The sequence below is a fragment of the Simochromis diagramma genome, unplaced genomic scaffold, assembly GCF_900408965.1.
Source record: "Simochromis diagramma unplaced genomic scaffold, fSimDia1.1 OVJJ01000802.1, whole genome shotgun sequence".
Classification (NCBI taxonomy): domain Eukaryota; kingdom Metazoa; phylum Chordata; class Actinopteri; order Cichliformes; family Cichlidae; genus Simochromis; species Simochromis diagramma.
Window position 1 is genome coordinate 11,811,305 of NW_024387492.1, and position 12,376 is coordinate 11,823,680.

General features: G+C 42.9%; 1 protein-coding gene across 2 annotated transcripts in view; it reads left to right on the top strand.

The window, feature by feature from the left end:
• The window catches only part of sesn1 (sestrin 1), a 65,891-nt gene that overhangs the window by 49,658 nt on the left and 3,857 nt on the right, over positions 1-12,376 (top strand). Inside the window, exons 1-3 of one of the 2 annotated variants that reach the window (XM_040017784.1) lie at positions 10,945-11,200; positions 12,008-12,073; positions 12,162-12,362. In XM_040017784.1, coding sequence (XP_039873718.1) covers positions 11,099-11,200; positions 12,008-12,073; positions 12,162-12,362 — 369 coding nt within the window. In that variant the 5' untranslated portion in view covers positions 10,945-11,098. Of the gene's footprint in view, positions 1-10,944; positions 11,201-12,007; positions 12,074-12,161; positions 12,363-12,376 lie in introns of those variants that run through there. The other variant, XM_040017783.1, reaches the window with a different exon arrangement.

Sequence of the window (12,376 nt, forward strand, 5' to 3'; positions counted from 1 at the left end):
GTGTGTGTGTGTGTGTGTGTGTGTGTGTGTGTGTGTGTGTGTGTGTGTGTGTGTGTGTGTGTGTGTGTGTGTGTCTCCTCAGGTGAGTGGGCAAAGATAGGTAATCTAGTGTACAGAGTCATCGATTTTCCCCGCTGCACAGGAAGTGTCTGGTTATTGATTCTCTGGGACAATGATGTCACTCCAGACGGTGCAGGGTGTTTACTTACCCACGATAATGTACGAGGCGCTTTGTCGCCAAACGCTGGTCAAATAACCCACTCCCTCACTCCTCTCTCTTCGCTCTTTCCACCTCCTGTCTTTTCTTTAATTGCGAATGCCCCCGTTAACCCCACGTCCAATCATCACAGATGAGCGATGTCGTTTACAGTATAAAGGCTAAATATTTTTGCAGCCCTTTATGCTATTATGCATTTGCATTTTAACTTTAATAGCTTTTCCATACACATAGGGTTTTCCCTACACACTGCATTTGTTTAGTCAAAAATGCACTGATGTGACATTTGACTGTGAAGCAGGAAAACGGTTTGAAAGCTCGAGACTCTTCTAAGAAAACATTTGCCTTCTCTTTGTGTTTTATCTTCTCTTATTATCCCATCATTGTTTACTGAGTTCCGCTAAAGCAGGACTTTAGCTGTGCAGGATAAATAAACCACTATACTGTTCTATTATGTTAGTTAGTCCTAGTCTAATGAGTGGGAGTAGTGCCCAACCTCACTTTTGGCCCAACGGCATCTACCTGTTTGGCTTATGTAAGACCAGTAACTGCACAATAACAGCCAGCAGGTTAACTGCTTGTTAAAGGCTTGTTTGTGGCACTAAAACAAAAAGTACTCACTTTTTTCACTTTTTTTTAAGTGAAAAGTTTTTTTGTTTTTTACGGTAAATGAGTTGTTCATGTGTTCACAGAGTGACTCATGTTTCTCATCAGCACAGTAACGCAATCGGTGCATGCTACACTGGAGAGGGGCCACCTTATCTTAATTCATGTAACTCTTTAAAGTTGGAGAGATATTTGAATCAGTCTTGCGACCACGAGGGGAATGATATGATAGATTTTCTGCCATTGCTTTGTCCTTTTCTCAGCTCCAAGGGCCTGTAATTGATTAACCACAGAGCAAATACGTCCAATGCTACCTGTGGCATGAGACAGAGGACCGCACACGCGCACACACACAATGCAGGCACACTTCTGTGAGGGTTCATGAGGTCCACAGAGAGTTTGTAAATGCCAAGAGCAAACTCATGTAAACCCTACACATTAACCCAGTTTATTTTTAAGCAAAGCTAAAGAGCAGGTGTAGAGGATTTGGGATAAAAGTGTCTTTAGAAATGTAGCTTTTGACTAAATAAGTTTAGATAGTGCTTTTCACAGACTTAACAGCCGGAAAGTGCCGAACAACAGTTAAAATGCAATATCAACAGAGAATCTTGTTAAAGCAGAATTAGGAAAAAAAACAAAAACCCCAAACAAACAAAAAAACAAAATGTCAGCAGGAGGCCTGATTAAACAGAAAAGGCTTTTAACTGTTTTTAAAAAGCCAGCCAAATGGAGCTGGAGCGGTAAACTGGTTCAGAGTCTTGGTGCTACAGACTGAAAAGCTTTGTCCCCTCGAGTCAAGCAAAACTACAAAAGCTGCAAGCAATTTGTAAATGTCTGCTGAAAGGCATGGAAGTAAAAAGATTTAATTTGCAAGGTGCAAAACTGCTGTACTCTACTTTATTTGAAATACATGTTAGGATTTAATTCAACTTTGACTAAGACACTTGCATGCCTAAGTAGGCGGTGTTTATGCAAGCAGTGGGATGTATGTAGATATTTCAGCCCAGAAAATAAATGTGCTTCTGTAAGCATTTCCTGCTATTTTTTTCACATTGTTTCAGAAGCTACAGACTCATGATCTCACATCATGTGCTTAAGTTTTCATGTTTGAGGAACTCTCCGGTTTAAGTCCTTGGAAATGAACACGTATGATGGAGAGAACATGATATGATTGCTTATTTATACTATCACTTTTCTCTCTTGTGTTTGTACACATGATGTCTGCTGGCTTCACTGTGTTTGTGTTTTGTGCGCTTCCTTTCAGACCCCCTGTTTGGAGTCAAACCTGTTGTGCAAAAAGTAAGGGACAACTGAGAGGATCAAAGGTGAAGGGAAGTGAAAACAAAGGGATGTGTTGGCAAACTCTACTCATCCAGGCTCCTTCTGTTGACTTTTGACTGCCTCAGTTAGTTCTTGGAAAAGAAAATGATGCAAATATTTTTGCATAATTTTCAATCAATTTCCAGTTTTTATTTGAAACTACATAATTGTGGTAAAACATCTATGATGCTGCATCCCACTTAACAAAAAAAACCCAACAATATATATATTCTTTTGTTTTGTTTTGTTTTGCCTTTAATCACATTCCTTTCATTTGCCTTTTGCATCTAAAAAAGTCCAGATTCACTCCCTGCCAGACTTTTAATACTCAACCTTACTGGCTTTATTCTGCACGACAAAACACAAGAACTCAGTTTTTTTGTTCTACTTGGATCATGTGATGTGGATGCTGGTGTGTTTGCTTGAAACATTCAGTTTCAGCCTCGGTCTTTTAAGTAGAGTCATGTGAAAAAGAGAGGTTTCACAGGACTCGTGTGCAGTGCTGTGAAAACTTAAGTACACCCCATGATTCAGTATCTTGTAGGGACCACCTTATGTAGCAATAACTCGAAGTGATCATTTTCTGTATGACTTTATCCATCTGGAACATCACTGTGGAAAACCTCCAGCCCACTTCTTATAGCGTTGCTTTGGCTCATTCAGCTTTGTGAGCATTGTTTATGTGCAGATGGCCTCACATTTGACTCTAGCGTAATTTGGTATACAGAAGAGTTCATGGTCAACTCATAACTACCCAGCCCAGGTCATGTAACAGCAAAACAACCACTATGCTTGACAGCTTGATATCCTGTGTTTTGTTTTTTTGTTTTTATCCCCCCCACACGTGCTACTGCGTTATGGGCAAACATCTCCACTTTGGTGTAGTATGTCTAAAGGACGCTGTTCCAGAAATCTTCTGGTTTGTTTAGGTTAAACTTTGAAACCTGCCATGTTCTTTTTAGAGAGAAGCAGCTTTCTCCTGGTGACCCTTTTAAACAAGCCATATTTGTTCAGTCTTTTTCTGATTGGACTGTTATGACTGAGGCCTGTAAAGACTGAGATGTAGCTCTTGAGGTTTTTTGGAGTTTCTTTGATCATTGCATGGTCTGACCTTGGAATGAATTTGCTGGGACGTCCACTTCTCGGAAGACTTCAGCATTTTGCTAACACCCGCCTAAATTCTCCAGACCAGCAAACTGCCAAATTGCCTGCTTTTTATAGACACTTCTTGATGATCGGTTAGTAAAGTGGATTTGATTAGCATCACCTGGTTGCTATGTACCCTCGAGAAGGTTAAAATAATGTCAGATGGAAACATTTAAAAGCCTGTTGATCAAGTCAATTTCAACCACGAGCAAGATGATGCTCGTGGTGTCACAGTGTGCGAAGTAAAGGCTCGACAGGTGTAGAAACAATAACTAATTAACAGTTTATTATAACTTAATACACAAAACTTCAGCTGCTCTGTGTTACACTTTATGTAAAAGTGAATTCAGTATGGAGTAAATCAGCCTCAAAAACAAATCTACATGTACAAAAGAAGTGAAATTATGAAATAAATGCTATTTTAATCTGAATTCACAAGCCCAACCATCAGCTGCACAAAATAATCTCTACAATGAATGGAAATGCTGAGTCAGTGATGACAGCAGAAAAGGACGGGCGCCAAGGTGATTGAGTTTCCAACCAATCAAACTGACATTTCATAAACAATTAAACGTTGATATGGCAATCGCCGTGACGTCGCACTCAATGTCCTGCTGGCCGTTTTGTTCTGCGATTCAGTACCAGAGCTCATTGCCTATTTATGAAGTAATAAGACACGGCCAAAACAGTTCGAGGGTAACGATTAGGCCATATCACTTCCTCCACCCTTAAAGAGCAGCAGTATCACGTCCCTCTCTTCAACGCTGCAATCAAAATACATCCTGGTGAAGGCAACAGATTGAGAGGTGGTGGAAAAAGAAAGGGGCAGAAGTGAAAGCCGTGAAAGGAAGAGGCAGATTAATGCAGAGTGCAATCATTTCTAATCTTTGCTGTAGCCACTGTGATCTATTACATCAGACTTTTATTAGTGTCTGAACCGGTGTACTTAGCCGTGGTCGCCCCTCTCATAACCAACAGTACTTCTTAATCTAAGTAAGAGTTCACCAGGTTTTATATGAGCATGGTGGTGATAACAGTTTTTTCTTTTTTACCAGTCTTTGATTCAGTGGCTCACATTATAACAGGAGTAGCTCCAAGGAAGATATTGCTTTCTTTTTATATTTTTGGGGAGTGACTATCCCACAGAAACCGGTGAAGGGTCGGGACTTTTGTTCGCCGTTTACAATGCCTGTCAGGGATTACAGGGTGACGATCAACACCTTTTTGGCTGCTTTCCCAGTAAGATGAGTCATGTCTTGCTCAGTCAGCAAAACCAAGGTCTTGTCAGACAGAGAGAGAGAGAGAGGAAAAAACAGCTGTGCATGCAAGCAGGCTCATAGCACTATTAAAACCAGAGGTGCTGTCTTCTGATGGGTTGGTGGAGTCCTGATGTAAACATAAGATTAGCCATGTGAGCCCCATCTGTTAGTCTTTAGGTAACATAAGTACTAGAAGTAAGTTTGCCTTTAATTTTGCAGACACACTCACTACCACACTTTGTAAAGCCCTTTGGACTTGCACTGTTATCTCTTGACTCCCCATCAACAAGCCTATTGATGTGAAAGGGCATTTGAGATTTTTATTATAGAAATGGAGAGAGAGGCAAAAATATGAAGTTTCTACTGATTTGTGGCGGCTTTGTCATTATCATGCTAAAGATAGCAGGGGAGGGTTTGGTATTCTGTGTTTTTCTGTGGGATCTTTTTCTCTTGGAGCCTGTTGTATTATGACAGCTGCCCTCTCCCTGTTAAAATAACATCCCCGGGAACTCACTCTTCCTCACGTGCACACGGGTTGCAGGCCAACACCTCTTCCCCTGGATTGTCGACCACTGTACATAGGGATTTGTGCATGTGCATGTTTATGCCTGGCATTACAAAGCCATAAAAGAAAGGTTACTTTTACTCCCAGATACCTCTTTCCCCTTCGTTTTTCTTTTTTTCGTGTGCTCCCTAAGGCCTCTGCAGTTCCTCTGCGTTTCATGGAATCCAGGGAACGTTGCTTCCTCCCAGTGTTGCTGTGTGCTGGACCAGGAGCTGCTGGTCTTGGAGTGGGGGGGGGGGCACGCCTCTCCTCTCAGGAAAGAAGGCGCTTGGCGAGACCACTCCACTCTGATAGCCTGCCAGAACATACACAGATCAGGGGGAAAAAAGGACCGGGAGTGGCTGAAAGAACCAAAAGGCTACTCTGGTCCGGTTAATTCCCACAAAGATTCAACTTTTACTCACAAGTCTTTACACAAAGAGAGAATTATGGTTAAACTACATAACATCAGCTCTCACGGCTGACTCTGAAGCTTATGATCAAGACTTTCTGATAACTTAGCATGAGTTCTGTAAGCCTGCGGGACAGGTAACCCTTCGCTCATCAGATGAACAGGCATAACCTTAGAGCTGTGTTTGAAGAGTGGGGACGAGGAATATCCTCTTTATCTGTGTACAACGTTAACACAAAGTCTGCATGTGCCCAAACTTGGTATATAAAGGTATCGATTTTTCTCCTTTACGGTTAAAAACAGGTTTCACAGCTTTTCAAAGGGACGTGTTTACATGGAAAAACTTCTGTAGTTGTTTTTCAGAGAGGAGAGCTGCTGTTGTGAGCCTCAGGGCTAATTTGAAACATGTGGTTTTTGTGTGAGGCTTTTTAGACATTTTGTTTTGCCACTTTTTATCAGAGAAACTCAAACAGACAGAAATTACAACTTTGCAAATACACGAGAAAACCAAATAGTTTTCTGTGAAGCAGACCAGATTAGGACTTCATACCTCGGCAGAACTTCTCTCTCTCTCTCTCTCTCTCTCTCTCTCTCTCTCTCTCTCTCTCTCTCTCTCCCCTTTTTTTTTCAGAGAAACAAGAGAAGCAGAGAGAGAGTGCAAAGAAGATTGGTTCCTGAAACTGTTGTTCTGCCCTGTGATTGGTGAAAGCCTGTTGCTAGGCTTATGTCAGTGTTTGAGAGTTTTCCGCTTTCTCTCCTCTGTGCACTGATAGGTCAGGTTAGAACTGGTCTGGTGGACTTCTGCCACTTGTTGAACATCCCCACAGTTTCTGCGGTTCCCTCGCTTCTCACTGCATGAGAAAACACGGCAGCCGCAACGCTGAAAGACACACGTGCAGAATTTACACCCGGCGTCGCTTCCTCTCTGTTTTTAATTCTTATGAACTTTTTATCAACCTCTTTATTGGTTTAAGTCTGTTGTTAATTCTTCCGGGTGCTCGTAAAAGGGAAAAACAGCTGCTCTTTCTGAGCATTTGAGAAAGCAGCTGCCATTCTTTTAAACTAATAAATGTGAACTCTATTCTACAGCCATCACAGTTTAAAACCTTGAACTCTTCCGTGTCATTGAACTTTACACCTTTTTCTGTGCTCTTTTATGCTTCAGTGCACTTTGTATGGTTGAAGTAGCTGTAAAACATTTGTATTTAGTTTTGTTTTTGAGGCATAATAGACTCAAAAAGCATTTAAATAGCTTTGTGGAACATAATCCACTTTTTTTCACAGGCTCGATACATTCCTTCGACACTGTTAGCTTTTTGCTTCCTTCTCTTAAATGTGTAAGCTGATGCTCCCATGCACAAAGCACACAAGCTTTGATGGCCCCCGTTTCATGCATTAAAGGAAGCTTATGTAACCCTCTGATCAACAGCCTCTGGCCACAAAAAAGGGGTATCATGAAAATGTTAGTAAAAGCAAAATTACTAAAGTTTGCTTATACACTTAATTAAGTACACCTCTACAACACAATGCAAATATCTAATCCGCCGATCACATGGCAACAACAAGACGATATGCTGAAGTTCAAACTGAGCATTAGACTGGGGAAGAAAGGTGATTTAAAGCTGGTCTAAATATTTCATGAACTGATCTACTGGGTTTTTTCTGCACATCCATCTCTAAGGTTTAAAGAGAATGGACTGAAGAGAACATAGTCAGGCAGTGAAAGTTCTCTGTGTACAACTGTGTTGTTGATGTCACGAGAATAACTAGAATGCTTTGGAGGCTGGGAAGGCAGTAGTAATTGAAATAACCATGTGTTACTAACAAGGTATGCAGAAGAGCATTTCTAACTGCGCATTGAACCTTGAAGTAGAGGGGCTACAGCAGCAGAAGACCACACTGAGTGTGTCAGCTAAGAACGGGAAACCGAAGCTACAATTGACATGGAGTCACCAAAATAGAAGATTGGACAATAGCTGCCTGATCTGATGGGTCTCGATTTTTGCAGAAACATTCAGATAGTATGGTTAGAATTTAGCATAAGCGAGACAGGACAGATCCATTCTGCCTTGTATTAACAGTTCAGGCTGCTGCTGCTGGTGTATTGGTGCGGGGGATATTTTTTGGCACACTTTGACAACTTTATGGGGAAAAAGTGGTGGGGATTTCAAGGGGTAAAAGTTAAATGCTGCAACCTAACTGGGTATTGTTGTTGACCATATTCGACTGGTCCAAAAGTAAGAAAACATTCAGAAAACAGTGAAATCGAGAATGTAAAGGACAAATTCCACCAAAGTGTGTGAGACACATTGCATGTTTACAATGCCACAGGGGTTTGCCAAACGTGGCTAAGACTAGCGGACCGCTAGTCTGTGAGGGGGGAAAAAAAGGCAGCTTGATGCTGCCTTTTTTTCCTCACAGGTTAACTTTCACATGGCTGTACTGCATGTGGTTGCGTATTGGCCAAGTGTGGTTCTAAGCCTGTAACTCAGCCCACATAGAAATATTGTATTGGGTAAAACCATACTGGTTTAACTCTGTGCCATCTGCTAGTGGCGAGTGACTGCATGACATTTTAGACCCAGAGGCTAACCAGGGTTTTATTTGGTGTTCGGATTTCTAATCGCTCACGCTGACCTGAATTTGTTTACATTTCTTTTTTTTTTTTTACTCACCTCTTTTCTTGCTACCTTTAGGTGTCATTGTGTGGTCCAAAGTAGCTTTAAATAATTGTACCTGCCTAAAGTCTTATGTCATTTAAAATATGTAAACAGGCATTTATGAACAAAAAAAAATTTCCCATCCCTTGACTATGAAAGTTCATAGAAATATTTTTTATTACCATTAGTGTAACTAGTGGAAGTCTGTCCATTGTTCCGGGCCCTTCCTCAAGCAGATAAGTATCTGAAACAAATATGAGATGATTCCTGTTGTTTGCAGAAGTCTTTCTCTTCATTATAACTAATCTTTCCAGTGTTCTCCTAACCCTGATCCAATCACACACACACAGTGACATCTTCAGAGTGGGTCAGCGGCGGCCATCCCAAATCTCAAAGGTCACTTGCTAATCGCCCAGTAACAGCTAGTAATCCTTTCAGTTTAATTTAAAGCGTTCATTGGATGTGTGGCCTTATTTCTCTTGCAGCAGTGAGCCATTCAAGAACAAAGCGTGCAAATCAACGTCACTGTCGCTGACATCAAACCAATAACTGAGATGCTTAAAGATGTAGGTCCTCACACTCCCCCGAGACACCTGCAGTGTGGTTTTTTTAGTTGTCACACTGTGTTCTGAATCAGCTTCAGAAGATACACGGGAATGTACAAAGTCTTAGAGGCGCCACATATTGAGGTGAGCAGTTCAGTTAGGTTTTGTTAAATTGTGTCAACACCCAAGACAAATGAGGAAACACACAAGGTTTAGCGGTTCGGAAGAGTCTGCTCGGTGTTAAAAAGCATGTGTGTTGTTTATGTAATTCAGGACTGTGTACTGACTAAAAAAACCCCAACATAAAGCTTGTTATCACCCAAAGAAATCATAGCCTTAATCAAGGTAGGGGCATGTACAGTATTTCCTGAATCACAGAGACTCTCCCTCCCCCCTAAATGTGAGTACAGTAAAGCCTACTGCGTAGTCGGTGCGTGGACTCTGACAATAGTGTTTGGCCTTGTCTGCGAGGCCGGACCCCCGCGCCTAAGCGCTTTTATGTGAAAAGGTTTGGTGTGTCGTCAGCCCGAACGCTGACAAGCCTCTTCTGCAGCTTTGCTGAGCCATGGGGCTCCCGGCAGCCCTGGGAGTGCTGACTCCAGCCCTGGGAACATGTTTACTGCCGCCCTGCACCCCACCCTGTGGCATCAGGAGAGGGACTGGCAGAGGTGGCGTTAGTGGTGGCAGTGGGTAGTGTTGGTGATGAAGGTGGAGGAAGGAGAAGTGGGTGCGGGGTACACACAATGAACCTGCTGAACATCGTATTATCGCGTTATCAGCACTTGGGGACTTGTAGTGGGTTGACAAACTGGCAGGGCAGGCTCTTGATTGGCGAGTGCAGGGTCAGACTTGCCTTTTCTTGACTTCCTCTTTTTACTCATCGTTTTCTAAATTTAGCTTGGTTTTTTTTTATTGGCTCTTCCTCCAGAGTCGGTCCGAATACTGATTTAATCATGACTTGTTGCTGTAAAGATTACCCAATTTCAGGAGAAAGTTTGTCAAACTCTATGGATTCTTAAAACTTAAAGCACACTCTTGAACTTTTGTCCACATGAAAAGAGTTTGTGTGAAATCTCTTAAAAGAAAAGCTCCATTTGCTTTGGGAAACATGTTATCTTGAAATATCGTGTGTCTGTCTGTGTGTCTTTGCAGCCACTTTGTGGATGCGTTAGTGCTTTTGTAATGTGGTTGCTGGCAGTCCAGAAGAAACAACATTTGACTCACATGTGCTGCTGAACCATCTACCTCCTGTTCATAAAGATTTTCACATATAAATGCCCTGCATCTTGCACCTAAAACAAAATAAAAATAACTTGTGTGAATGAAATCAGATGTATAAATATAAAGTTTGCATCGCGCACAGTTGTTTTCCTGATCGTCTCATGTGATATCCCTCTGAGTAATCATTGACTTTGTGAACCACTGCGATGTGATAAACCAGTTATATGCCGTTCTACTGAATGTGTTATTGTCGGCTGGGATAAACAAAGCCATAAGAGAGCTGCCTTTCTTATCTTTGCTTCCTCCTGGCTTTTAAAAAAAAGAACTCCTTCGGTCAGCCTGATTGGTGGAGAAGTGGCAGCATTTGTGGTGCGATAGGCTGCGGTGGAAAACCACCAACTGAAGGGCTGTTGTTGCAGCAGGTCCTGCACCGATCCATCTCGATGATCTTTGCACAGTGGACCTCTACTTTTTTTTTTTTCTGTTTCCACTACTCAAGGCGAGCTGGGGGCTCAGCTTACACCCCCCTGCCCTCCAGTACAGCAACAAGGGAAGGTGGTGGTGCATGCTGGAGCTGGCTTTGAGTGGTTGTTGTTTTCCCTGAATGCACAGATAAACTCCCAGATTAACCCACGCAGACTCCATGTTCAAGCTCCATTTTTGTCAGCAAGAACTATTTTAAGCATTCCTGCAATGTGATAAGCGCGACAGGGTGGTATTGATTTCAGCCTCAAGCCATCCTGTACTGATGTATCAGTCGGCACGCAGAGCTTAATACATGACAGTAAATGCAATCGTAATTATTGGCAGCAGGGAACAAAAGAAAAAGAGAGAAGTGATGATGTTTTCTTAGAGGGGGGCGTCTCTCAGCTCACCCGCACCCCTCCTCCTGCTCTTCGCGCTTTACCCCCGCCCTCCAGATTTACCATTGGCTGGCCTGAGGCTGTTTTCCTCATGCGATTGGTTGCCGAGCGCGTCGATCACGCGAGCCCCGACTTATTTACCGAATGTATGAGCGAGAGAGGAGCGCATTCTGCTGCCACAGCTGACTGCCGAGCGCTGTGCCCAGTGCCCGGAGGAACAAAGAGAGGAGGCGACAGGCATCAAGATTACATGTTTTCGCCTTTTTTACGCCGCTGAAACGACACAGGTGCAGCGAGAACGCGAGATGAGGCACGCGGTCGCACCGGCAGAAAACGTGGAAAATCATTCGTTTGCGGTGACAGGCTGGTTCAAGATATGCACCCATTGTGAGCGGCTGGGCAAGAAGGTAAGAGAAAGACGAGAGGGGGGTAGAAACAGGAAAAAAAAGAAAAGGCAGCGAAAGGCAGCTGTCGGTGAACCTGCTTCGGTGATCTAAGCCGGGATTTCTCTAGTTTATGTGGCGTTTAATCTTTTTGTTTAAAAGCGACGTTTTCCTCTTTAAAGAACGAGCTGCAGTGCAGCCTTTTGTCCGGGCTTGTTTACGACTCGGGAGTTATAGATCATCTGAACTAAGAAACCCTCCGTGGAGTTTGGTTTCTTTGCTCATTTTGAGTTTCTGGAAGTCTACCTGTGAGTTTGACGTGTTTTAAAACGAGTGTCACTGCCGATTAATGTACAATTAGTGGTCATTCATTCATTGGCTTCATTGTGCGCTGCGGGACGGTGTCCGCTGCTAGACATGTCTCGGCAAGCAGCGGAAAGTTACAGGGCATAAAGGAGGCAGTGCAAGGGTTTCTATTGTGTTTTTAACTTTGAATCCGAGCAGACCGACGCGCTTTGTGTGTTGGGTATCCCATCAAAGGTGAATTGGGGTCAATGTATTTTTTGCTTTTAAGCGTAAATTCTGTTCCTGACACTGACAATAGTTGCGAGAAGCATCCACAGTCTGAACTCGGATATTAAACTATTTCTCTGCAGGTTTACTGGTGTCAAACATTTAAAGAAAGTCACTCTGGGTTCTCGCACTGCTTGGGTTAAAAATTGGTGACTGCAAAAGTGAGAAGTGGTGCTCGGTACTGGAAGTTTATCTGCTCTGTTTTGCATTGAGATTTAAAAGCCTTGTGTGTTTCTCTCTCCCTCTCTTGTTTTGCAGGACTTGGGAATACGGATCCCAAGACCTCTGGGTAACGGACCAAGCAGATTTATCCCTGAAAAAGAGGTATGAGACGGACTGTAACCTCACTTCAGACTTCAAATATGAAATTAAGAGAAGAATCAGCTGATTTATTTATGTCCTCTTTGACTAGATCCTCCAAATCAGTAAAGTGGACTCCAGGACTCAATCGATATTTGAGGATGCGTTTGCAGCCCTCGGCCGCCTGGATAACATTTCCCTCGTGATGGGTTTCCATCCACAGTACCTGGAGAGTTTTCTCCGGACGCAGCACTACCTGCTGCAGATGGACGGACCCCTGCCTTTGCACTACCGACACTACATCGGCATCATGGTATGGCCAGGTTC